The following is a 25311-nucleotide window of genomic DNA, read 5'->3' on the forward strand; positions in this document are numbered from 1 at the left end:
ACATTAGTGGAACTATATATGAGGGGATTAAATTAAAGGCCATGTAATTTTTTTTTTTTTTAAATTTTTTGGTAAAGCAGTTCATATAAATTTTTGAGGAACAAAATAATCAAATAGTTGTAAATTAACTTACATAAAAAAAAAAAAAAAAAAAAAAACACTTCATTAGCTGTTGTACTAAAATCTTATTCTCTTTCCCTTGTGTGTTACGTCAGCTGAAATCGTGTTTTCAGAATAAGAGTTTACAATTTCACAATTATAATTAAAAATGTGTGTTGAAAACATGATTTTACAAAGTGTGTGAAAATAAAAGTGTGAAACACCTATGAGCATTCATATTACTCTTTGTAAAATAGGAAAAACTTCACATTTTGCCCAACAAACCTCCAAAACTTTCTTCTCAAAAAAAAAAAAAACCCAAAGCCTTTCACATCAATCTCTGTATAATTGTGTAAAATCTATTCACAAATCACAACTACAATAACCATATAAATTTACTCTAAGATTATTTATTTTGCAATTAATTTTTTTATCATTTTTTTACTTATTCCGAGAACGAAGAAAGAGAGTGGATGATAGTTTTTGTATCCGAAAAAAGAGAAATAATTAAAAAAGTCAAGAAAAAAAAAATAAAATAGAATTTAAATTAGATAATTTAAATGGATATTTTGAAAAATAGTAAGGTAAAATTAAAAAAAAGAAAAAATTTTATGTTAAAATAAAATTTTGCCTAATCTAACGTGAAATAATGTATTATTCTCCTTGTCCACACTCCATTTACTTTGGAGTTTGTACAAAGCACATTTTTTCTTATTTTATTTGCTGAGTGGACCGTTCGAGCATAGAGAGGACATTAATGATTAATCAGTTTTTTTTTTTTTTAGAGACATTAATCAGCTGATTACCAATACCAATACCAATAAATAATACCATATCCTATTAAACAATTATTATTATTACAACTTTACAACCCAAAAAACACAAAGCACGAGTTTTATAGAATATCTTTCCCAAAAAAAAAAAAGTTTTATAGAAGAGAATTTGCAGGTTTCTCAAAAAAAAAAAAAATTTGCAGAGAGATAGAGATGGATAGGCATAGGCTGGGACTGAGCACGAGATGGATAGCAACGGTGGCGAGCATATGGATCCAGTGCAGCTGCGGTTCATCCTACACCTTCTCCATCTACTCCTCCGTCCTCAAATCAACCCAAAACTACGACCAATCAACGCTCGACACCGTCTCCGTCTTCAAAGACATAGGTGCCAACGCCGGCATCCTATCGGGCCTCCTCTACTCCTCCGTCACGCTCAATTCCTCCTCCTCCTCCTCCTCCACCTTCCTCGGACCCTGGGTGGTCCACGTGGCCGGTGCGATCCAGTGCTTCCTAGGCTATTTTCTGATGTGGGCCTCCGTCGTTGGATTGATCCACCAGCCTCCGGTGCCGTTGATGTGCCTCTTCATGTTTCTCGCAGCTCATTCTCAGACTTTCTTCAACACCGCCAACGTTGTCAGTGGCTTAGAAAACTTTCCGAATTATGGTGGGACCATCGTTGGAATCATGAAGGTACGGTACTTACGCGTGTCTCTTGTCTTTCTTCAATTTTCACTTCCATCATCGGAGGAGCTCGTACAAAAATATCGTTGTTACTGTTTTTTACTATGTTTCCCAGTTTAACTTTTTACTGAAAAGTTTTTACACCTTGTTAAAATCGAATTATCAAAATATGATTTCACAATTTGGGAAAAATGATTGTTTAATCTTAATTTTTTTAACCATGTAGCCAAATAGCCCCTATGTAGCAAAATATCATTGTTTTGCAAATTTTTAAATACAAATCATCATATTAGTATCAAGTTTCTATGCAAAATTATCCAAAAATTTAAGTGACAAAATATTCATGCAGAACTTGACATCAGTAATGTCGAGTTTCAAAATAAGGTATTTTCCTACCTCGTTTGAAAATGATGCTAGCTACATAGTTCAAAAATTATGACTAAAGAGTTATTTTTCCATTCACAGTTTTACAATTACAATTGAAATTATGCTTTTAAAATATGATTTCACAAACTGTGTACTGCAATGTGTAACAAGTTGTATGTAACAATAGTTAGTGTGTTATATATGAATCTCAAAAACCTTCTTTGGATTTTTATTGCTATTAGTTGCAATTGTCAATTAAAAAATTGACTGAAAAAACTATTTCAAATAAGAGTTTAGTTTATCTCCAGTACTTTTCTAACTGAAATTTCCTTTTGTTTTAATAAAAAACTATCAAATCACACTCTAACTAAATAAATGGTGGAGATTAAAACTCACTATCAATATTTTTCTTTTTTTGGGTATTTAAAATAAAAAGAAACCACCCATTAAAAACAATATAGAAGGAAGCTAAACCCTTCAAATAATTGGGTCATTATTCAACGCAATAATAAGAGAAAACATTGTACTTTTTTCTAGAAAACTGAGTCAGAATTAGAGAACTGTTGAGTCAACAGTGTTGAGTAAAGTTAAGGACATGTGTACGCAAAGCTGACTAATGGAAAGAAGTAACGCTTTTCTTTGCTTTGATCTTGAAGATTCCCAGTACTTTTTTTTTTTTTTTTTTTTTTTTTTGATGGGGATGATTCCCTGTGCTTGGTGCGTGATCAATTGAAAGAAGTAATAACCACACAACAAATTGATGCATGATGTTGTATAAATCACAAGTTGCTACTGTAGTAAATACTAAAGTTTGTTAAATCTGCAACATTATTGAATAAATAACACCTTTAGGTGAGAGATTAAATCATAAAAATTGAGATTTCAACAATCATCAAACATAATTCAATTATTATGTTGGTGGAAGTGAAATAAAATTTACAACTTTCGTTGGTGAAAACATTTAGAAATTTCCTCTTGCTTGTGAATCTTGAAAAAGAGAAAAAATGGGAATCTTGGAAAAGTTACCTCTTTGGCCCACTACGCATCACCTAACCAAAGTACAGTTTGGAAGGGAATTTTCAATGGACATATACAAAAGCTGAAACCAAGCTCAATGAAAATAGGCCGATGTTAGGCACAAGAAAACTTTTCACATTATGACAAAATTAGAGGCACATCACTTTTACTGTTTTTTTTTTTTTTTTTTTTTTTTTTTTTTTTTTTTTGGGTAAACACATATCACTCTTACACACTCTCATCATTGATACTATTTTTATGAGTATCAATAACTGTACGACACTTAAACAATTGTAAAATTTTTTTGTGAAAATCTTTTGTACTTAATTGGCTTTTATTCTTCTTCTTTTAAGTGTAAATAGGTTTGCAGCATTAGCCTGGGTGAGATATTTTATTGAGGCTTGTTTCTCCTCATGAAACTTAAATAACCAAAATTTATTTTCTTTTTTCCTTTATCTTGTGAACCAAGCGAGTATGTAAGGTATATTGTGCCAAAAATGGATTTTGGTCGTTTTCTTTGGAAAATTGGATAATAAGTTAAAAATATCTCATGTTTGAGCTCAGCTCTACTCGCTAAACTTACTAGCCAAGTTCTGAGCCATTTGGCTCTCATGACATTTGGTATAACTGCATTTCATATTATGTATAAGTATCTTGTTTTGAATGTCAAGAGAATGACATACTTTTCATCTTGCCTAGACACTTTGTTGTGACTTTTGACCAAATTGTGTTTGTAACAATTCTGAATCAAAATGATTAAATTCTCCTTGTGAAGTCATTGATGAACAAAATATGCTGCTATTGGTTCTTGAAACCTTTAATGCTTAAAAATGAATGGTTAAGCTATAAGGTCCATTCTATACAAGTTCCTTAAGCTAGTTATATTATATCTTTCTATCAATGCTCTTGTTTTATGCATGGTATAGAATCATGAAAAATGTGTCATACTACATTCTTTCATGGACAGGGCTTTCTCGGTATCAGTGGAGCAATACTAATCCAAATGTATGACACACTATGCAAGGGCGAACCAAGCACATACCTTCTGATGCTTGCTTTGTTGCCTACACTTGTCTCTCTTGTGCTTATGTTTTTGGTGAGAATTTATAAAGCAACCACAGCTGATGACAAAAAGCACTTAAATGGTTTCTCTGTGGTAGCTCTAAGCATTGCTGGTTATCTCATGATTATCATAATTTTGGAAAACATATTCACTTTGCCATTATGGGCACGCATTTCTACGTTCATTCTTCTTCTGATTCTAGTTGTATCACCTCTTGGAATTGCAATCAAGGCCCTGAGGGAGGACTCAAATAGATCATTACAAAAATATTCAATTGAGACTAATCTTTTAACAGACAATGCTGAGCAAATCACATCCCCTAAATTTTCTACAGCAGAGGATCCTATAGAGTATCATCAATTGCCAAGTGGTGACAGCAAAGTCAAGGGAACTTCTGATGACAAAATGCTTGTCAATGAAGAACAGTTGAATCTTTTGCAAGCCATGCGTACTGTAAATTTCTGGATGTTGTTTATTGCCATGATATGTGGAATGGGCTCTGGGCTGGCTACGATTAATAACATGAGCCAAATAGGGGAATCTCTAAATTACACAACTACAGAGATAAATAGCTTGGTTTCTTTATGGAGTATCTGGAATTTTCTTGGCCGTTTTGGAGCTGGATATGTATCAGATTATTTTCTGCACTCCAGAGGTTGGGCAAGGCCATTGCTGATGGCTTTTACTCTTGCCACAATGACTGCTGGCCACATAGTTATTGCATCTGGTTTTCCCGGAAATTTGTATGTTGGTTCAATCCTAGTGGGAATTTGTTATGGTTCTCAGTGGTCATTAATGCCCACCATCTCTTCTGAGATATATGGTGTTAGGCACATGGGTACTATTTTCAACACTATTGCCATAGCAAGTCCAGTGGGATCTTATATTTTCTCTGTGAGAGTAATTGGTTATTTTTATGACAAGGAGGCATCTGGTGAAGATGACTCATGTTCTGGTACTCACTGCTTTAGGTTATCTTTTTTTATCATGGCTTCTGTGGCTTTTTTGGGGTTCATTGTTGCTGTTGCATTGTTCTTTCGGACTAAGAGATTCTATCAGCTAGTTGTGCTTAGAAGGTTAAGGCATGCTTTAAAATGATGAGAAGTAAATATGAGAACTTTGTGTATGGTGAAAAGGAAATATTAGCTGAGGCCATAACCTTTGTGATTTTTTCTGGGTGTCATATATACGGTGGTTTATTTGATATCGGGTGAAATGGTATCTGTTTGTATGATAAAAGGAAAGTTTATGGAAAAACTTTTATAGTTGTATTTTGTCATCTTATTGATATTTATTGTAGTTTCACATCATTCATCATCTTTTTAAAAAGTGGTCAAATTGTTACACCCACTGAATGATTTTTCTAGGACAAAGTTATTCTTTTCTTTTATCATAAGACTTTGCATAAGAGGGCTTCTATATAAAGTAAATTCTCAACATAAAAATCACCAGAAATCACTGAAATCCTATAAAAGAAATCGTGTCAGAGAACAAGTCGGTCTAGAATTGCAACATGCATGAAGTTCAATCTTCACATCTATCAACCATTAAATTTTCAATGTTATTGAACTTATCAGCCTATTTTAATCTTTCGAACCGAAGGGCGAAAAGAAAAACTCTCATTCTCTCAGCTTCTTCTGTATGATTCACCTACAAAATTTAGATGAAAAGAGGAATAGCAGTACAGGAAAATCTTAGAGATTTCAGCTACTCTGCTTTAAAAAGGAATGTATTTGTAAAATTCTAGGTAACTGTTGCCGCTTGAAATGCCAAATCTTCTCTCTTTCAAGATTGGGCTACCGAATAGGGTACCCTCCCCACGCTCTATTCATAAATCCCTTCACCCAAGGAAAAACAGGATTTGATCAGAGATCTTTGATACTATTTAAATATCTTAATAACTAAACTAACAGACACTTTTAGTTCCATGGGAAACATCCGGGTCGGTGATGGTTTAATAGAGTTGAAGAATGTATCGTAAACCCGAAGGTTCCAAGCTCCACCCACCACACTAGTGATCAATGAGATTTCCAGAGTATCTCATGGACAAACTGGAATAGTTTGATCCAAAAGACTAGGACACCATTTCCTAAAAAAAAAGAACCCTTCAGATACTGCCTTCATTTCTTAGAAAACACACACACATCACATTCTGTAGGGTTCATAATTTATGTTCCTTTATAACATAGCAGGGAGGGCGTGTCATAGCTCAGGGCAACAAATTCTGTTCCAAAAACAGAGAGTTTCCACTTTCCTGCCTTGTGAGGTTGAATTACTTTTCATAAAGCTCTGGCCTATCACCCATGATATTGATTTTTTTTTTTGATTGACCACTTACATCACTGTATCAACCAGCAGTCTTGGAGGTCTGCATTAAATTGGAAGAACACTACCCTATGTATCAGTCTATCCAAATTGTGATTTGCACGAAGATTTTAGGCAGAATTAGTTTTGGCAAGTCTTCTCTCCATTGAGTTACCTGCCATTGTCAATGAAAACCCCCCGCGGTGTTTTTTTACATTATCACTATGTCTAACATACAGTGTCATTAATTTGAAACGCAATATATTAGGTATTAGGATCCACTCTATTTAAGTCAATTTTATTTTTAAGCAAAAGCAATAGTACTTTAAACAAATTTATTTCATGATTCAAATTAAATATTATAAATTTAAAGAAATTCTAGTGTCATGCCATCCAAAAAATATACTCAAGTCTTAACTATGAAATGGATTCTCTTCGTTTCAGATGAAAATTCTCTCTTAACCATAAAAAGGACACTCTTCATTTCAAGTGAAAGCATATATGCCAACTCTCTGTATGGTCATACTCATACTGTGAGCATCAAGAATGAAGACATGAATTTGGTTGGAGTAGTAATGAAGATTCGATCACCTATTCTTCCAGAAATGGTCTAGGCCTCAAGGGTTGAACTGATTCACCGTTTACTTATGTATGTACTAGAAAAGAGCTCTATAAGATAATGTATCATATGTATAGCGTGGATCAATGAGTCCACACTGAAAATCCTCTTTTCTATTCAGAAAAAAAAAATATTATATATATATATATTATTTCTTCAAACTTTGTTTTAATAAAGAGAGAATCTAGGCAAGTTGGGAGGAGCACAATGATATGATAACTTTGGACCCAGTAAAATGCTTCCAATAGTTGAGATTATAACTATGATCAACTACCAAATCAATTTTATGACATCATAAATCTCTTTGGTTGAGGACTTCTTTTGCTTTTCGAAGAAGACGAACTACTTAAAAAAAGAAAGAAAATACAAACAAACATTTATAAATTTATAATTACGTAAGAAATGTTGGAGTATGTGTGTTTTAAGCTCTTAAACGTGCTTGTGTCCCACATTGGTTAGAGATGAGTTCTCATGTATGTTTATAAACCATAGCACCACTTCAGTGATGGGTTGAAAGATAATGGGCTAAGGGTTAGAGTTAGGCTTGTCTCTATCTCTCTTGGATCTCCTTTCTTTTCCTTTTAGCCCAATTTGGTTCTGCCCGTTGGGCATTAAACAAGCAGCCCGTTGGGGCATTTAATGTGCTGCCCGTTGACATGCACAGTGACCGTTGCAGCCCACAAGCCCTCACATTAGTTGGTTTATAAAACCCTCTATTCCCCTCTTTATTCTCTTCAATTTTTTTCAGCTACAAAGCCGCCTCTTCCCCTCTGTTTTGTTATGTTTTTTTCTACTCATCTCCACTAAAAATTTCAGCATCAATTTTTAGTTTTAAGGAAAAGCAAATTAAGGTTGTTCTTAGTTTTTCTTACTTGTGTGATTAACTTGAAGAAATCACTATAATCTAATCTTGAGGGGTTGTTTGGTTAAGAGAGCCATTCACACTGAATTCTACTCTAAGTGGCATGAATCAACCTTTAAAGACAATGCATTTTGCGTGATTCTATAGTTTGTGAGATCTTTCTAACTCTATCTATTTATTTTTGTCATTGCTAATTTTTTAGGGTTTGTATTGTTGAATCAAACTTGTTCATTTTGCCTTATTTTCCTTCAAGAAACATAACACATTATATACAAAGGGACAAATGAATTGGCTATTGGAGAAATAAATATCCACCTAATGCAATACTATAGTAGCAAATATGTTATATAAAATAATCTTTTAAAAAAAAAGTCGGCGGGCTTACTAATTTCTGGGGAAAATGCTAAAGTTTATGCTTTTTAAACATTTTTCTGATATGGCCAGTGCAGTGAGATTAATCCAACGGCCTCCGGTGCTGTTGATTATATTTCTTCGTGTTCTAGTGGGTTCATTCTCTGACTTTCTTTACAGCAAATGTAGTAAATGGCATGCACAAGTTCTCTCAATTTGGTGGTGGAACCAGAGTGTGCATTAATATAGTAAGAGACCATCTGTGAAGTTACTCAGAACTTTTTAATGTGTTTTTTTTTTTATTTTTTTTATTTTTTTTTAGAGAAGATAGCAAATACTTTATTCTTAATATTATGTATCATACTGTAAGATATGCATGCAGTATTGTGCAATATACTAATATTTATTAATAAATATATTAATATTTATTAATAAACTTATAAGATATAATAAAAAATGTAGTAGAACATATTCAGATTGTAGCAAAAAAAACAAAAGACAGTAAGAAGTTTGAATTGAATTGTTTCACTCTATGATTCAAAGTTTCCCATTAAAAAAATAATGGGATCCATCGAGAATATTGTATGGAAGCCCACTTACAAACCCAAGTTAGAAATGCATGTTTATTAAGAAATTGAACCTATAACTAAGGGTGTGCATGAATTGGATTGGAGGGTTTTTTTTTAACTCAACCCAACCTTGTCGAGTTGAGAAATTCCCAACCCAACCCTTTGCGTTGGTGGATCGTGCATATATGTTTTATACCTTGTAAAAAATTGGGCTTTATTTGTAAATCAATTAAACTAACAAAATTAAACAATATCATATATGCTTAAACAATATCCCAAATTTCCAAATTCATAAAAGCTAATCCTTAAAATACTAAAACCAATTAAACTAACAAAATTAAAATAAGGATAATAAAATAAAATTATATACATAGTGGGTCGAGTTGGGTCAAATAAGTTGAAAAAACTATTAACTCAAACCTGATTCAAAATAAAATTCTAACTCAACTCAACCCACCAACCAACAAAAACCAACTTAAGGTATCGGATTGGGTCAATTTTATTGAGTTGGTGGATTTAATACCTATAACACTTCACTCCAACCTTTTATAGCTCGATTGTGTTGATGAACAATCGCTTAAGATGAACATTTAAAGGACCTGACAACGTTTCTCCATCGTCGACTGGAGTAGGTCTAGTTCAAAGATTTGATTAGCTCAGTGACTTGGAAAGGAAAACGGGTAGACTTAGAGAGGTGTTAATGTTGTCCTTCAGTTGTCCCATCTCAGGTTCCCTAAAAAGGCATGGGGTTGATTAACCTAACCTCCAAATTTAGATGAAGGTAAAATCACAATTACAGCACTTCCAATTATTTATTCTGCAAAAATTCTTCCTATTCATTTTTATTCGACTTAACATGTACCGCACCTCCAATCAAGCAGGCTTTTGTTCTAGTTGTAGGTCCTACTCCAATAGTCAAGTACCCTAGGGAGGTTCTTCCCAATTGAGAACTTAACTGGGACTTCCTCTCTAAAAATTTCTTGCCCCACAGTGAACTAACTATAATTAATTGAGTCTGATTAATGTGTGCACACATTAAGCCATCAATTTCTTAAAATATTTTCTCGAGAATTGAAAAAGTTGTCAATACTTCTTTAATTCTCGAGAAATTTTTTTTTCTAAAAATGATTAATTATTGTGTGACCTTAGGGCACACATTAACAAAATCCTAATTATTTTTTGTTTTGTTTTTAATAAACAATATTACTTTTAGAATAATGCTAAAAATACAGACTATTTTACTAAAAGAATTTACAACTTGTTAGAGCATTCACATTGGATCTTGCAAATGTCATATGTCGGTATGTTTAGCATCAATTCCTCAAAAACCACCCATTACTCGAACTTGTAAACTCAAAAAAATTTACAATTATGCTAATACCATCCCAAATATATGATGGTATTGTAACACAATTGTATAATTTTTAATTAATTTATTCTTGTCCTCTCTCTCTCTCTCTCTCTCTCTCTCTCTCTCTCTCTCTCTCTCTCTCTCTCTCTCTCTCTCTCTCTCTCTCTCTCTCTCTCTCTCTCTCAATGTGCAATCATGGCCTGTTTGTTGTGGATATCTGCGTGGCAAGGTCACGTTTTTTTTTTTAATAAGACAAAAGCTTTCTAAACTCAAGAAGAAAAACAAATAATAGAGTTAATAAATATCTACCAATTTTATAAGATAATTCTAGTGTCACAAGTTACAAGATGTTACAAGGTGTGACAGAAGTCGCATTGCTCTACTTTATATAAATGCAGTGACAGCATAAAGTTGGACCCGCAAATTATTAATAATATTTCCGACAACCAAATGAAGCCTAATTCTAGCTCTAGATATCGTCTTAAACTAAAAGACACGCGAGAATGCCAACCACTGAAAAATCAGCAGGTGGGCTTACTGTGTACTTTTGATAATTAATGAGACGTTTGAGGTTACTTCTCTTCCCATTAACATAGTTCACTTGAAAATTCATGTGGGTGTGACACACGCGCACTGACAACATAATATAAGACCTAGTACTCACTCTCCGAGAATCCAAAAACATTGGGAAAAAAAAAAAATGGATAAGCTTAGAACTAGAACTAGTTATACTAGCAGCAAATGGATTGCCACGGTGGCAAGCTTATGGATTCAGTGTAGCTGTGGCGTAGACACTTTCAGCATCTACTCCTCGGTTCTGAAATCAAGCCAAGGCTACGACCAATCAACGCTGGACACCGTGGCTGTGTTCAAGGACACTGGTGGCAACGCCGGGGTTCTAGCTGGGCTGCTCTACTCCGCCGTGACACACAATAATAACTACTGCGGTGGTTTTGGTGGGCCATGGGTGGTGCACTTGGCTGGTGCGATTCAGAACTTCTTGGGGTTTTTTATGATGTGGGCTGCGGTGGTGGGGCTGATCAAACGGCCGCCGGTGGCGGTGATGGGTTTGTTTATATTCTTGTCAACTCATGCTTCGGCTTTCTTTACCACAGCTAATGTGGTCACCGGAGTCCAAAACTTCCCGCAATCCGGGGGACCATTGTGGGCGTCATGAAGGTAGGTACATCAAATATTTTAGCCTTTTAAGGCAGTTCACGTGTGAATGTACTATTACAAAGCCTTTCACTATCCAGCTTTTAAAAGGGTATGATTCAAGGGTATATGTTTGAGTGCTTTGGGATATCAAATGTGAATGAATAAAGAAATAAAAAGGAAATAATTAATGTTAATCAGAATATTGATGTAATATTGAGGTCGATTAAGGTGTATATAAAAAATAGATGAATAAACTATAAAAAGTTTTATTTTATTATTTTGGGTTCATTTATTTAGTGAATAGTGCGTGGAGCCTGATACATGGTTTTAAAAATTGATACAGTGAAAGAACCTAAAAAGGGATTGATTATCGATTTTTTGGTCGGACTGGAGTTCGACCGATGGTCAAATTAGTGATGTCATAAATAATTTATTTAATAATTATAAAAATAAATAAATAAATAATTTTAAAACTGGTCATTTTAACTAAAAAAATTAAATAATAGTAAAACATTAAACTTTAACTTACCACAATTCAACCAAAACAAAAACAAAAAAACATATACAAGCACCCACCACCTACAAGCCAACTATAAAACATTTTAATTATTTTTTAACTTTTCAAATAACAAAAAGTAAGTACACTAAAAAATGGGTAGCAATATCATTGCCCATTTGATATTTTTTTTTCTCTACACATTCTACTAAGTGTACTAATGGGTAGTGTAGGGTCACAGTTCGGGGTCCAGGCCCAACAGTTATGGGGTTCTGGCCCAAGGAGCCCTAGACAATGAATTTGTAGAGAGTGAGTTACAGAACTAGGTCCTAACGAAGTGCGTGCTAGTTAACTTTGGGCCATACAACAATCGAAAATAAGAAAATCTCCTTCACGTCCATTAGATATACGGTCCGAGGAGACGTATGGGATGTATCTCTATCTCTAATCAAAGGCTATGGTTCTTCTCTTCTTCTTCTGTTCTAAGTTCCTCCTTTTTCTCGTCCTCTTCTTCATGGAGACTCCCCTCTCTTATATAGCCCCTGGAAGTCATCAGAACCTTACACTTGTTGATCATCTGGACCTTCACTTGAGTGCTCGTCTCATCGGACATTTTCCCTATCTTACTATGAGTTGTAGTAGCCAAGATAACACTGTTCGCAAGTCCTCTCCACATTAATGCGGCTAGAAAAGTAGCTGTCATGCATTTAATGTGGCAGCTGTAGTCTCTCCATCGACATCCTACACTTTCTTCCCTCTCACAGGCTTGTAGGACTCATCCCTGCTACTAATACTCGTTGGAGCGAGTCTTTATTGCTGGCAGAGTGCATGTTTGAGTCATATTTGGTACGTCCGAGGAGATATTCTTCCTCGGACTGCCCTTTCAACAATTTTGGGCCCATAAGAATTGGGCCGGGAGCCCTTTTGGTGCCCACACCTTCTCCTCAGACGTGGTCGAATTCTATATGGGGCCCAAGGGATTGTGTGATCTAGGGACTTTACCCCTACAGGTAGCAATATCATTGCCCACTTGATATTTTTTTCCCTTCACACATTCTACACGTTAATATCCCAACTACCACACATTTTGAAATCCATACATTCACACAATTGGTTCAACAATAGTTCTGTACATATAATTTTCCCATCTCACTTTTTGCTTTTCATCTCTCTCTCTCTCTCTCTCTCTCTCTCTCTCGTGAATATGTTCATGTGCAAGAGGCAAGAGCAACAAAAAAAAGCCTTAACTAAGCATACAGATCATTACAAATCTACTTATCTTTGAGCTTCTTTGGTTCTTCCTCAACGCAAATATAGTAAATCAATTTTTTTTTGAGCAAAAGGTAAGTAAAGTAAATCTGATGTTTTTGGGTCACTATGGGTGTCTTAGGCTTCACCATTTCATACTTGAGAGAGCATTTTCAAAATCAAAATCTCTGTTCTTAAATCTGAAACAAGATCTCTCTTTTTATTTTTTTATTTTTATTTATTTTTTGGGGTTAAAAAACACAACTACTAAAGTATTTATGAAGAAATGCTAAAACCGGTTTAACTGCACCGGTTTCCTGTTATGCTGGTTGAATGGGCGGTTTGCACTATTTGTTTGCTTTTTCTTTCATTTCCAGTTTTAACTAATAACTGGACCGGATTAAGGTCTAGATCCCGGTTGAACTAGCCGGTCCGGTTTTTAAAACTATGGCTTGATATGAATATTAAGACTAGGTCACATCTATGAATATCTAAAAATCGAAGCGTAACTTTTAATATTGTCACATTCCTATTGAGTTACATCATCGACCATGTTACCATTTTATTTTATTTGTTCCTCTAAAATAATATTAAATATATGAATGTGTAAAGTCAATTAGTTAATATATTTAATATTATATATCAACCAATTAGAAGATCAAATCAATAACAAAAATGGTGATGTGGCCGATAATTCGATCCACTTCAGTCAAGTTTTGTCAATTTGGTCCAACTCGGTTCAATTTAGTCTATTTTGGTCCATTTTTGCTCAATTTGATCTAATTTGGTCCAGTTCGGTCATTTTGATCTCATTTGGTCCAATGCGGTCCATTTGGTCTACTTCATTCTAATTTGGTCCACTTTAGTTCGTTTCAATGCATTTACTTAAGAGTGAGAAATGATAGGTATGGGTAGAGAGTACCTATTCTAAATCCAAATTTATTAAAAAAACATAGATGACAAAAAGTAATATTATTATTTTTAGTTGTTTAATTTAATGATTTATGGTATTATCTTTCTTTATGTTCTTTTCCCCCCTAGGTGATGTTAGTATTTTAGTTTTTGAGTGAATTACACAATTTTAGTATTTTGACATGATATAATTTGAATTTGAAGACCAATTTCTAAGTTATATAGAAATTAGGAGATTAATGTAACTATGGTTTTCTTAAGCTTTTAAATAATTCACTTGAGCACATGAAATTTTTTTTCTATTAACATGTGAAGCTCATCTTGAAATGTATAAGTTATTTAACATACCACATCATAAATTCTATTATAAATAATTTTATTGTCCTCACAATTTTCTAACAAGAACGATATATACTTTCATACAAGCACTCAAAATAGTTAATATGAAAAAATAAAGCCGCATGAAGCAAGCTCTTTAAGTTAATGACTCAATTATGTGGTTGCAAGATGTATCCAACTTTTTACTAAACAATAATAATAATAATAATAATAAATGTCAACACAAAAAATTGTAACAATTCCATGCATTGTATGAGCGTGTGACTAGATTATCAATAAAATACAAATAGCTTTCTCTTTTAAAAAAATTAAATTTAATGGAGAAATCTAATATACTACACTTAAAATAGTGTACCTAAGTTTTATCTTAATTGAAAAATCTAATATACAGCACCTAATTGTATCTAAGTTTTAGTGGTGTGATTTCATTAACTCATTATGAATTCTTCTATGACTATTTTTGTTACAACTTTGATGATGTAGAGTTGTAGTACAAAAGTTATGTTTAGAGATTTCTCATTCGTTGTACTATATGGGTTGTTATTGGATATCTCTAGCCACCTTACGTGAGAGGAAGAGAATATACTCTCAGAATATACAATAATTTTTCATACTATCTCTCTTTGCCAGGGCTTTCTCGGTATAAGTGGAGCAATCATGGTCCAAGTGTACAACATATTCTGCGAGGGCAAGCCGAGCAATTTCATTTTAATGCTTGCTCTATTGCCTACGTTCGTCTCTATTATTCTTATGTTTTTTGTGAGAATATATGAAGCAAACATAGTTGATGACGTGAAGCAATTGAATGGTTTCCCTATTGTTGCTCTGATTATTGCTGGTTATCTCATGATTACACTAGTATTGAAAAATATTTTTAGTTTGCCATTATGGGCACACATTATTATGTTTATATTTATGTTGCTTCTACTTGCATCACCACTTGGAATTGCAATCAAAGCCCAGATGGAGGACTCCAAGAGACTTTCGCAAATGTTTTCTAGTGAAAGTAATCATTCAAAGGAGAACCCAGCCAAGGACACTCTAGCATATCATGAATTACCCGATGGAGAAGGTCAAGTTAATGCTGCTTTAGATGACAAGATTCTTCCTTATGAAGAGAGCATGAATCTTTTGCAAGCCTTGCGTACCATTAACTTCTTCTTGTTGTTTTTGGCCATGGTATGTGGAATGGGCTCGGGGCTAGCTGTGATAAATAACTTCAGCCAAATAGGGAGATCTCTCAATTACACTGCTGAGGAGGTTGATAATTTGGTCAGTTTATGGAGTATATGGAATTTTGTTGGGCGTATTGGAGTTGGGTATTTATCTGATTATTTACTACACACAAGAGGCTGGACAAGGCCATTGTTGATGTCTATTTCTCTAGCAGCAATGACTACTGGCCACATTGTTTTTGCTTCTGGTTTGCCTGGAATATTATACATAGGTTCGATCCTAGTGGGCATTTGTTATGGTTCACTGTGGTCACTAATGCCCACGATCACTTCAGAGATATTTGGTGTTAGGCATATGGGTACTATTTTCAATGCTATTGGTTTAGCATGTCCTATTGGATCCTACATTTTCTCTGTGAGAGTTGTTGGGTACATTTATGACATGCAAGCAACTGGTGAAGATCATTCCTGCTTTGGTACTCACTGCTTTACGCTGTCTTTTCTAATCATGGCATCCCTAGCTCTCTTGGGGTGCCTTGCTGCTATTGCATTGTTCTTTCGTACTAGGCGATTCTATCAATTGGTTGTGATTAGAAGATTGAAGTTATGAAAATTGTTGTTTAAACAATAGTAACAAACGGGCCCTAATAACTCGGGCAATCATCTTTTTCACTCATTAGATATTATTATCTGGATAGTTATAACTTGTTATTTTTATGTGATTTTTCCTATAATTATATAAACTTGTATTGCTCAAATAACAAATCCAATTCATAGAACCCTATATTGAAATGAAAACTATTCAAACTTTTTCCAATCAAGCATATTGGTCACAATTAATCGTGACAATTGGAATAATTATTTTATACAGGATGTTGAATCAGTTGATTGTAAGAGGGATTTGGACAAAACATCTTGAAGAGATTTCAATTTAGAAGTTAATATGACATATAAGGTACACTAGGTAACCCAAGAAGGTTAAGGCATTCTTTAAAATGATGAGCAGTAAATATGAGAAGTTTGTGTAAAGGTAATATTAGCTGAGGCTATAACCTTTGTGATTAGTTCTGGGTGTTATATGATTGTTTATTTGTAATTGGGTAAATGATACCTCTGTTTTTTTAAAGGAAAAGGATAATTTAGGAAAGAGTCTTACTGATATTTATTATTAATAGTTTCAATTAATCATCATCATTTTTGGAATCGTGCTCAGTGTGAAAGTGGTCAAATTCCTATACCTACTAAATGATGGTTTATTTTTTTGAAAGGTGAAAAACACATTTTAGTCCCTACATTTTCAGGCGATTCCCATTTCAGTCCCTAAATTTTATTTTTACCGTTTTTAGTCCCTATCCTGAAAAACGCTTTTTATTTTGGTCCCTGCCGTCACATCAGAAACGGAAATTGCATAGTTGGCAAACGGCATGCACTGTTGGCCTGACGTGGCCATTAAAATAATAATAAAAAATACCACGTCAACATTTAAATTAAAAAAATTAATTTATTAATTTTAACTAAATAAAAAAAATTAAAAACAGAATTAAAAACTAAAAATCATATGAATTGAGATCTAAGTGTGTCTTGAACAAGAACAACAAGAACACAAACCCAGAAATTAAAAAAACAAACAAAAGGAAGAAGAAGGTATTTTTCACTATTTATCCACCTGACACTTCTTCTATTAACTAAAACTAGAACCGGATAATAAAAAAACTCTCCTTCCCCAAAAACTCATCTCTCAAAAACGTTAGTCCCCAAAAACCATCTTCCCCTAACACTATTGAAAAAACAATCATTAGCGTAAAAGAAAAACCCAAACTGAAAAACCCTTTTGAACCCATAGCTAACGCATCAATTTTTGGGTTTGGATTGTCGAATCCGTAGATCTCAGTCTCTCTATCCTTCCTCATTCTTAGATCGGAGCTTAGATTTTTTTTTTTTTTTTGGTGGAGAACCAAACGGTCCTCACTCTCAAATCGGCATGGAGCTTAGATCAGTGTGTATTGTGAGATATCTCCATATAGTGAAACGGAAAACAAATCAGTAAGTTGTGGTTTGGGTAAGTGATTGTTTTGATTTGGTATTTGTTGGGTGGTGGATTTCTGGGTTGATCTGAGCGTGATCGGAGCTGGGTGTGTGCTGTGATGTGTGCGTGGGTTTGGATCAGTGGGTTTCTCAGTGGGTTTCTAGGTTGATCTGGGCGTGACCGAAACTGGGTATGTGCTATGATGTGTGCGTGGGTTTGGATCGGCGGAGATCGGAGTGGGTTTGAACTAATGCTTTGATGGGTTTTTTTTTTTTTTTTTTTTTTTTTTTTTTTTTTTTTAATTTCTGGGTTTGTGTTCTTGGATTTGAGCTTGTGTTCTTGTTCAAGACATACTTAGATCTTAATTCATATAATTTTTAGTTTTAAATTTTGTTTTTTAATTTTTTTTATTTAGTTAAAATTAATAAATTAATTTTTTTAATTTAAATGCTGAGACATTTATTATTATTATTTTAATGGCCACGTCAGGCCAACAGTGCATGCCGTTTGCCAGCTGTGTAATTTCCGTTACGTCAGTAACGGCAGGGACCAAAATAAAAAGCGTTTTTCAGGATAGGGACTAAAAAAGGTAAAAATAAAATTTATGGACTAAAATAGAAATCGCTTGAAAATGTAGGCACTAAAATGTACTTTTCGCCTTTTTGAAATGACTAAATGATGGTTTATGACAGAGCTATTCTTTTCTTTTATTATAATTTTTTTTGACATAAAGTAAGCTCTCAACATAAAAAATACCAACAATCTCCGAAATTCTATAGAAAATCGTGTCAGACAAGAAGTTAGTCTAAAATTGCAACACATGCATACGGTCCGGATTCATGGAAGTTCAATCTTTGGCTGTATCAACCATTAAATTTCTCATGTTATAGAACTATTAACTCTTTGATTATCAGCCTATTTTAATATTTCAGACCAAAAGGGGAAAAGAAAAACACTTGAAACTCTCAGCATCTACTATCTAGGATACCTAGAAAATTTAATTAAAAAGAGGAACAGCTTACAAGGAAATCTTATAAATACTCTGATTTAAAAAGGAGTGCATTAATTTGTAGGTAACTATTGCTGTTTGAAATGCTTAATAAAGTAACAAAAAATTTCTCTCTCTAAAGATAGGGCTACCCAATAGGAAACCCTCCCTGTATCCAGAAATCCTTCAACCCAAGTTTGAAAAAAAAAAAAAAAAGGTTTTGATCTCTGATCTTTGATACTATCTTAATATTTTAATAACTAAATATACCTTTCATTTCTTAGAAAACACACGAGTATCACTTTCTATGAGGTTCAGAATTTATGTTCCTTTATAACATAGCAGGGCATATCATAGTTTAGGGCAACAGAATCTGTTCCAACAAAACTGGAGGAGTTTCCTGCTTTATGGTAAGGTTGAATTACATTTCTTGAGGCTTTGGAAATTGAAGTCTTCTCTCCATCAAGCCATCTGCCATCAAGGATTCAAGGTAGTGTCATTGATACTTTACATTGTCACTATGTCTAACATATAGTATAAAGGATTTAAGGTTGAAACATTTGACGATTCAAATTAAATATTAAAAATTTCAAAGAGCATTCAGCGTCATATTATTTAAGAAATAACTTTTAACTATGAAATGAATTATCTTCATTTCAAACAAAATAAATGCCAAATTCAGCTCCCAGTGAGAGAAAGGGGGAAGCATATGCCAACTCTGGTCATAAAGAAGCAAATTTCGTTGGTGGACTTTTATTTAAAATTTGATCCATAATTTTTCAAAAATATCAAGGTCTCAAGGGTTGGAATTCATCAAGCACTTTTTATTTATTTACAACTCTGGTCATAAAGAAGAAAACTTGGTTGGTGGACTTTTAATTAAGATTTGATCCATAATTTTTCAAAAATATCAAAGTCTCAAGGGTTGGAATTCATCAAGCATTTTTTATTTGTTTATTTATAATGATTCATAATGTCCGTATTGATGTATTAGATAAGAGTTCTATATGATATTCAGATATTATATGTTAACATTTTTTTTTAATAAAGAAAGAATCAGTGGCAAGTTGGCAAGACTCTTTGAGGACACCAATATGATTATAAGTTGATAACTTTGGTCCAAGAAAAATGCCACCAATAATAAAGATTGTCACTATCATGATCATCAACTACCTACTTAAATTTATGATTTTAAAAATCTTTGAGGACTTTTTATTATTTATTTTTTTCTTAAGAATAGTATAAGTTTGGACTATTATTAAAAAAATTATAACTTTGCCACAAATTCAATTAATGGCGCGCCCATAAATACGTACATTATATGCAAAGTGACAAATGGGATATGACCCCCTTCCATTGAATTTTTCAATTTGCTTGAATATTTATTTAGATGTATGATTGTATTTAAAGGAAAAAAAATGCACGTGTCTCATACCGGATAAAAATGGGAGGAAATTCACTTATTATTGGCGTGCACTGTCAACATTTTGTTCTCCCCCTCTCTAATCCCTCTCCTCTCCTCTTAATCATTTAAATTTAGTTTATTATATATATTTTCTTTGATAATCATCATGTTTATGTAATTTGATAATTTCACAGTTGAAGTTTATGTTACTGTGCAGTAGATGTTTACTCTATTGTGTTAATCCTTTTTTTTAATCACTGTGTTAATCCTTTTACTTGACATTACTGGACACTTTTCAGTTTTCACTAGACTAAGAGAAATATTCTAATCTTGTTACTATTGCTGGCTGAAAATGGCTGAAAATGCTTGCTTAGCAATGATGGACATTTTCTTACTTTTACTGGACATATTCATTTAAGTTTATTGAACCATTTGGATATTGCCAACTTAGCCATGCAGGACACATTTATTTGGATTTCATTGAATACATTTGATCACCATTGCTAGATGCCATTGTCCTAGCTTTATTAGAAACTTTACTTTCACTTCACTAAAATATTATCCTAGTTTTGCTGGATGAAAAATTAAGATTTTATTAAGCATGTTATTTTAATTTTGTCAAGCACACTTCTTTTGATCTGAATGTTTCTAAATGCATTAATATTATTTTGCTAGCACTTCTTGAGGCAAACTCATGTCATTTTTCACTTATTTTGACATGATTTACATGCAGATCTAAATCGACACTAATATAAGTCACCACAAAGCAAACTCCAATGCTTTTAAAATATTTTGCAACTAATCTTAATGTTCTCAATGTTGTTACTGAATGCTTTGGGTCATAATTATGAGAAAGTATACCTTATATCAAGTATATGTAACATCTCTCTCACAGCAAGTAAGTCTTGCATATCAGTGGGTTCACCTGCTGTGAGAGCAGAGATGCTATATATATTGGATATGAGGTATAATTTTTTCATAATTACACCACCACTTAATTTCACTTATTAATTACATCACTTTATTGTTTAAAAAGAAGCACCGTACTAGCTAGCCAATTGGTCATCCATTGGCATGAGTTTCATACTTGACTATTCCTTAAACTTGATTCTAACTGTAGACATATCAAAGAATAACACGAGAGAGAGAGAGAGAGAGAGAGTAGTCCACTTGGTGGGGACGATTCAAACCTTATTGAGGTGATATGGGCTTGTGCGGTGGGATTATTCCAACGGCCTTTGGTGCCGTTGATGTGTTTCTTCCTGTTCTTGTTAACTCATTCTGTGACTTTCTTTACTTAACTATAGTCAATGTAATTATTGTTGCGCACAACTTCCCTCAATTTGGTGGGACCATCATGAGCATAACGAAGCCACATCATTTTTCAAATAATAATAATAATAATAAAGGGTGTACATCAACATTTTTTTATACAAGGAACTTACTTTCTAAGTTTGATAAGATTATTTCACTTTTTATTAACTAGATATCTTGAAACATCTCATGAACCGATGATGTGGTGAATGGAGCATGAGACCTTTGGATTGATGGCATGTCCTTCAAGTCCATTGAGTCCACCATTCAATTGTTCCTATATATACATTAGTTCTTGACCTTCTTGAATCGATAATCAATTTTTTAATGCATAAAACCATTAGCACCTCTAAAATTATTAAAATGTTATCATTTTCATATAAATTTCATTCGTTTTTTTTTTGTGTATTCTTTCTGTATGCTTCCATTAAAGGAGTTGTCATCTAGTGACCTAAAGTAACATTGTATTTAGGACACATAACAACACAATATGACAGAATTAGACCAAAAAACCGTATTGAGTAGAAGTAAAAGTTATGAGATTAAAATGAATAAATCAGATGTTACAAGATTGAATTGACTTTGAGAAAAGTTAGATAGTGTAATTTGTAAGTATATGTTCAAAGCTTGTTAATAGAGAAATTAACAACCCTTGACAAGTCTCTTTAAGGAAGCAATCATGATAACTTGGTCCAAGTAAAACGCTAGCAATAATTGAGATTATCACTATAATGAATCTGGAGGAGGAAGAGATACGCTTGGACCCCTAACTTGAGAATGCAGGGGGAGCCCATTAACTCCAAACATGGTCAAGCCCAAATCTAAAGAGGCATGTTCGTACACTGAGAAATTGAACCTATAACACTCCCCTCCAACCTCACATATTGGTAATTGGAGACAGCCTATGCTAACTAACAACCCCTTAAGAGCATTCACATCAGCTCTTGTATAAATGTGTAAAATATACATTTTGGCCACTTTTGCACATTTTGAACAAAAAAAAACACTACATCAGTCCATTTAAAATCGTGTATAATCATTTAAAATTTTCAACGAGCTATAGTACCCGTGTAAATTTACAGGGGCACTGTAGCATATGTATTTAGTTTTTTATTAATTTCCGTTCGCACTAATTTTTCTCTCTTCTCCGTGCACAACAACCTCAACTCCTCATTTTCTTTTCCTCAGATGCACACAAACACATCCTCACAGAAAAATCAACACAGAGATATACTTGCTAAAAAAAAAAAAAAAAAAAAAGGAGATACACAAACACACCGACACACAAACAAACCCAAACGGAAAAACAAAAAAGAGACAGATTGGTGCTTATCGGAACGATCGGAGCTCGTGGGTCTCGCTTGATCGGAGCTCATGGGTGTGGGTCTTGCCTGATCGGAGCTCGTGGGTATGGGTCTTGCCTGATCGGAGCTTGGGAGATCGGTGCTTGTGGATCGGAGCTAGGGAGAACTGAGCTGTGGATCGATGCTTGTGATCGGAGCTATGGATCAGTGCAGCTGTGGATCGATGCTTGTGATCGGAGTTGTGATCGGAGTTGTGGATCGGTGCTGTGGATCGGAGCTGTGGATTGATGTTTGTGATTGGAGCTGTGATCAGAGCTGTGGATCGATGCTTGTGATCGGAGCTGTGATGATGTGGATTGGTTTGTGACCGAGAGGGAGAGAGATAAGTATAGAGAGATAGACCGAGAGGGAGAGACTGGGTATGGAGAGATAGAAGAGAGAGAGAAAGAAATCAGAAAATATGATAGAGAGAGAGAGCGCGTATTAAAATGGGTAAAATGAGTTAGGTGAGAGAAATAATAAAATAATTAAGAAAATTGATTATTTAAATAAGAGAGGTGATAGAATAGATGAACTGATGTGGGTGTTTTGTAAAAGTGATGATGTAAAATAGAAAAAGTAGGTTTTTGGTGTAAAATAGACGGAATCTTTTAGATGAGCTGATGTGAATACTCTAAGAGCATCAGCAGTGGGGCTTGTATATGTCAAATGTTAGGAACATTTGGCATTTAAGCCCCAAAACTGCTCAACAATGGGAAGGCCATATTGTATATGCCAAAATTTTTTTGAGATTTAGCTACAGTACCATCTCAAATGTAAGATGGTACTGTAGTTGAATGGTATAAAAAAAATATTTTTTTAATACTCTCAAACCGTTTTAAAACCCGGTAATTTCTCTCTCCTCTCTCATTTTTTCTATTTCTTTTCTCTCTCTTCCTTCTTTGTTTCTCATCCCCTCTCTCTCTCGCCATTTTGAAGCTTCTCTCTTGGAGCTCACGCCGAATCACCAAGCCAGATCGGAGCTCACGCCTGATCGGATTTATAGATCGGCGTGGTGGCGAGGCTGGTGGCGCGGCTGCGATGGGCGTGGTGGTTGGAAGTCAGCGTGGTGGAGATCGGCGTGGAGACCGATGTGGGTCTTGGCATAGAGACCGATGTGGAGCTCGGCATAGAGACCGGCGTTTGGTGGTGTTGACATGGTGGCCGGTTTCTGGGTTTGGTGGCCGGCGTTTGGTTGGTTGAGTTGCTATGGGTTTGCTGGGTTTGGGTTGGATTTGGGTGGCGTTTGGGTGGTGTTTGGGTTGGTGTTGGGTGGTTGGATTTAGGTCCGGTAGTTGTGATTTTTTTCCGATGGGTTGGGGGATTTGTTCCGATGGGTTTGATGGTGGGTTTCGGTGTTTGCTGGGTTTGTTTGTGCAGAAGGTGGGTCTCCACCTTTTTCCTTCTCCGGCAACTCTTTCTCTCTTTCATTTTTCCTTCTCCGCGTGAGTCAACAAAATCAACTTCCTTCAAGCTTCCCAGCGGTGAATCCGCTTCCTTCGAGCTTCGACGGTGGTGGGTTTGGTTTTTAACCGTGGGTTGCTGTGTGTGTGCTTTTTTTTTTTGTGGTGTTGATGGGCGGAGAGGGTGGTGGTGGTGGTGTTGACTGTTTTTTGACCGTGGTTGCAAGGTTTGCTTTTGACTGTTTGGTGTGTGAGACAAAAATATTGTGGGTTTTTTTGTTTCTGTTTTGGTTTGGGTGTTAGGGGAAATTGTTGATATAAACCAAAATTTGTCTGAATTAATGTGAAAGTTGATTGATTTAGATTTGAGGGAATGAACCCAATTTTTGTGAATCGTTTGTGTGTGTGTGTGTTGGCTCGATTGATTTGGAAATGGAGTCCGATTTTTTTGAATCGGTGTGGATCGTGGTGGGTTGTGGTGGCTCTAGGGCTGAGGATCGGCGGGTTTGGAGTTTTGGGTTAATCTATGGGTTTGATTTTGATTTTAATTTTGTTAATCTATGGGTTTCTGGGTTTGGATGGCCATGAGTTTGTGGCTGGTGTTTTTGGGGTTTCAAGAAAACGAATAGTTTGGGTATGTTCTTCGTGGTGGTGGTAGCAGCAGTTGGTTGCAGAGGTTATTTGGGGATTGGGTTTTTGTTTTTATTTGGGTTTTAGGATATATTATTTTATTGTGTAAAAATATTATTTTAATGAGTAAGATAGAAAAATAAAAGTTGGGATGTTGGGTGTATTGAAAAATGGTATGGTATAAGTAATAAAGTAGCTTTTTGGGATGGTAAAATAAGATGAGATATGAGATCCGGATGTGGATGCTCTAAGAAGGACATGTAGATGACCTAACTACCTTTTTTCCATGGTTGGCTGAGTAAGTCTTCCTCTAGAGCTCCTAATTCGAAAATGACTGGCGCCGGCCATTAAAGGATTAGTTTGATGCAAGGATCCCTACTCTCAATTGCATTAATTGTAGTATTACATTTGATTAGTTCTACAGACTCAAAATTTTGGGAGGGAGTAGGGGAGGTGTTCTTCTTCAACCACCTCGTCTCGGGCTCTCTAAAGAGAGAAAGTACCTCCTGCGTCGATCTCATGAGTCCCATAGAAATTATCATTTTGCCCTCAAAGGAAACCCTATAGATACTCAAGCATCATTCTAATAAAGGTATACAAAATCATAAGCCTTTACTCTTATATTACGCAAAAAATCTAGCCATTGTCGTATGACTAAACCTTCATAGTACATCCGATCAACCCTACAAGTTGCGCTTTGTGTGGTAATCATTAAATAAGTTAGGTCCTATTGAACCAGTCAAGCATCCTCGGACATTCTTCCCATTTGAGTACTCAACTCAACTGTGACTTCCTCTCTAAAAATTCATTTTCCCA

The 25311-nt window shown here is 34.6% G+C and overlaps 1 protein-coding gene and 1 pseudogene across 1 annotated transcript; both read left to right on the forward strand.

The window, feature by feature from the left end:
- Positions 1–987: 987 nt before the first annotated feature.
- Positions 988–5273, forward strand: LOC126703506 (protein NUCLEAR FUSION DEFECTIVE 4-like). Its single transcript, XM_050402463.1, has 2 exons — positions 988–1565; positions 3907–5273. The coding sequence occupies exons 1-2, from the start codon at positions 1086–1088 to the stop codon at positions 5098–5100; spliced, it is 1674 nt and encodes a 557-aa protein (XP_050258420.1). The 5' UTR covers positions 988–1085; the 3' UTR covers positions 5101–5273.
- Positions 5274–10655: 5382 nt separating this feature from the next.
- Positions 10656–16062, forward strand: LOC126702246 (protein NUCLEAR FUSION DEFECTIVE 4-like; annotated as a pseudogene).
- Positions 16063–25311: the final 9249 nt, after the last annotated feature.

This window comes from Quercus robur, chromosome 10, assembly GCF_932294415.1.
Source record: "Quercus robur chromosome 10, dhQueRobu3.1, whole genome shotgun sequence".
Taxonomy (NCBI): domain Eukaryota; kingdom Viridiplantae; phylum Streptophyta; class Magnoliopsida; order Fagales; family Fagaceae; genus Quercus; species Quercus robur.

Coding starts and splice junctions, on each gene's coding strand:
- LOC126703506 (XM_050402463.1), top strand. CDS start 1,086: ATGGATAGGCATAGGCTGGGACTGAGCACGAGATGGATAGCAACGGTG. Junction 1,566..3,906: donor CCATCGTTGGAATCATGAAG/GTACGGTACTTA, acceptor TTTCATGGACAG/GGCTTTCTCGGTATCAGTGG.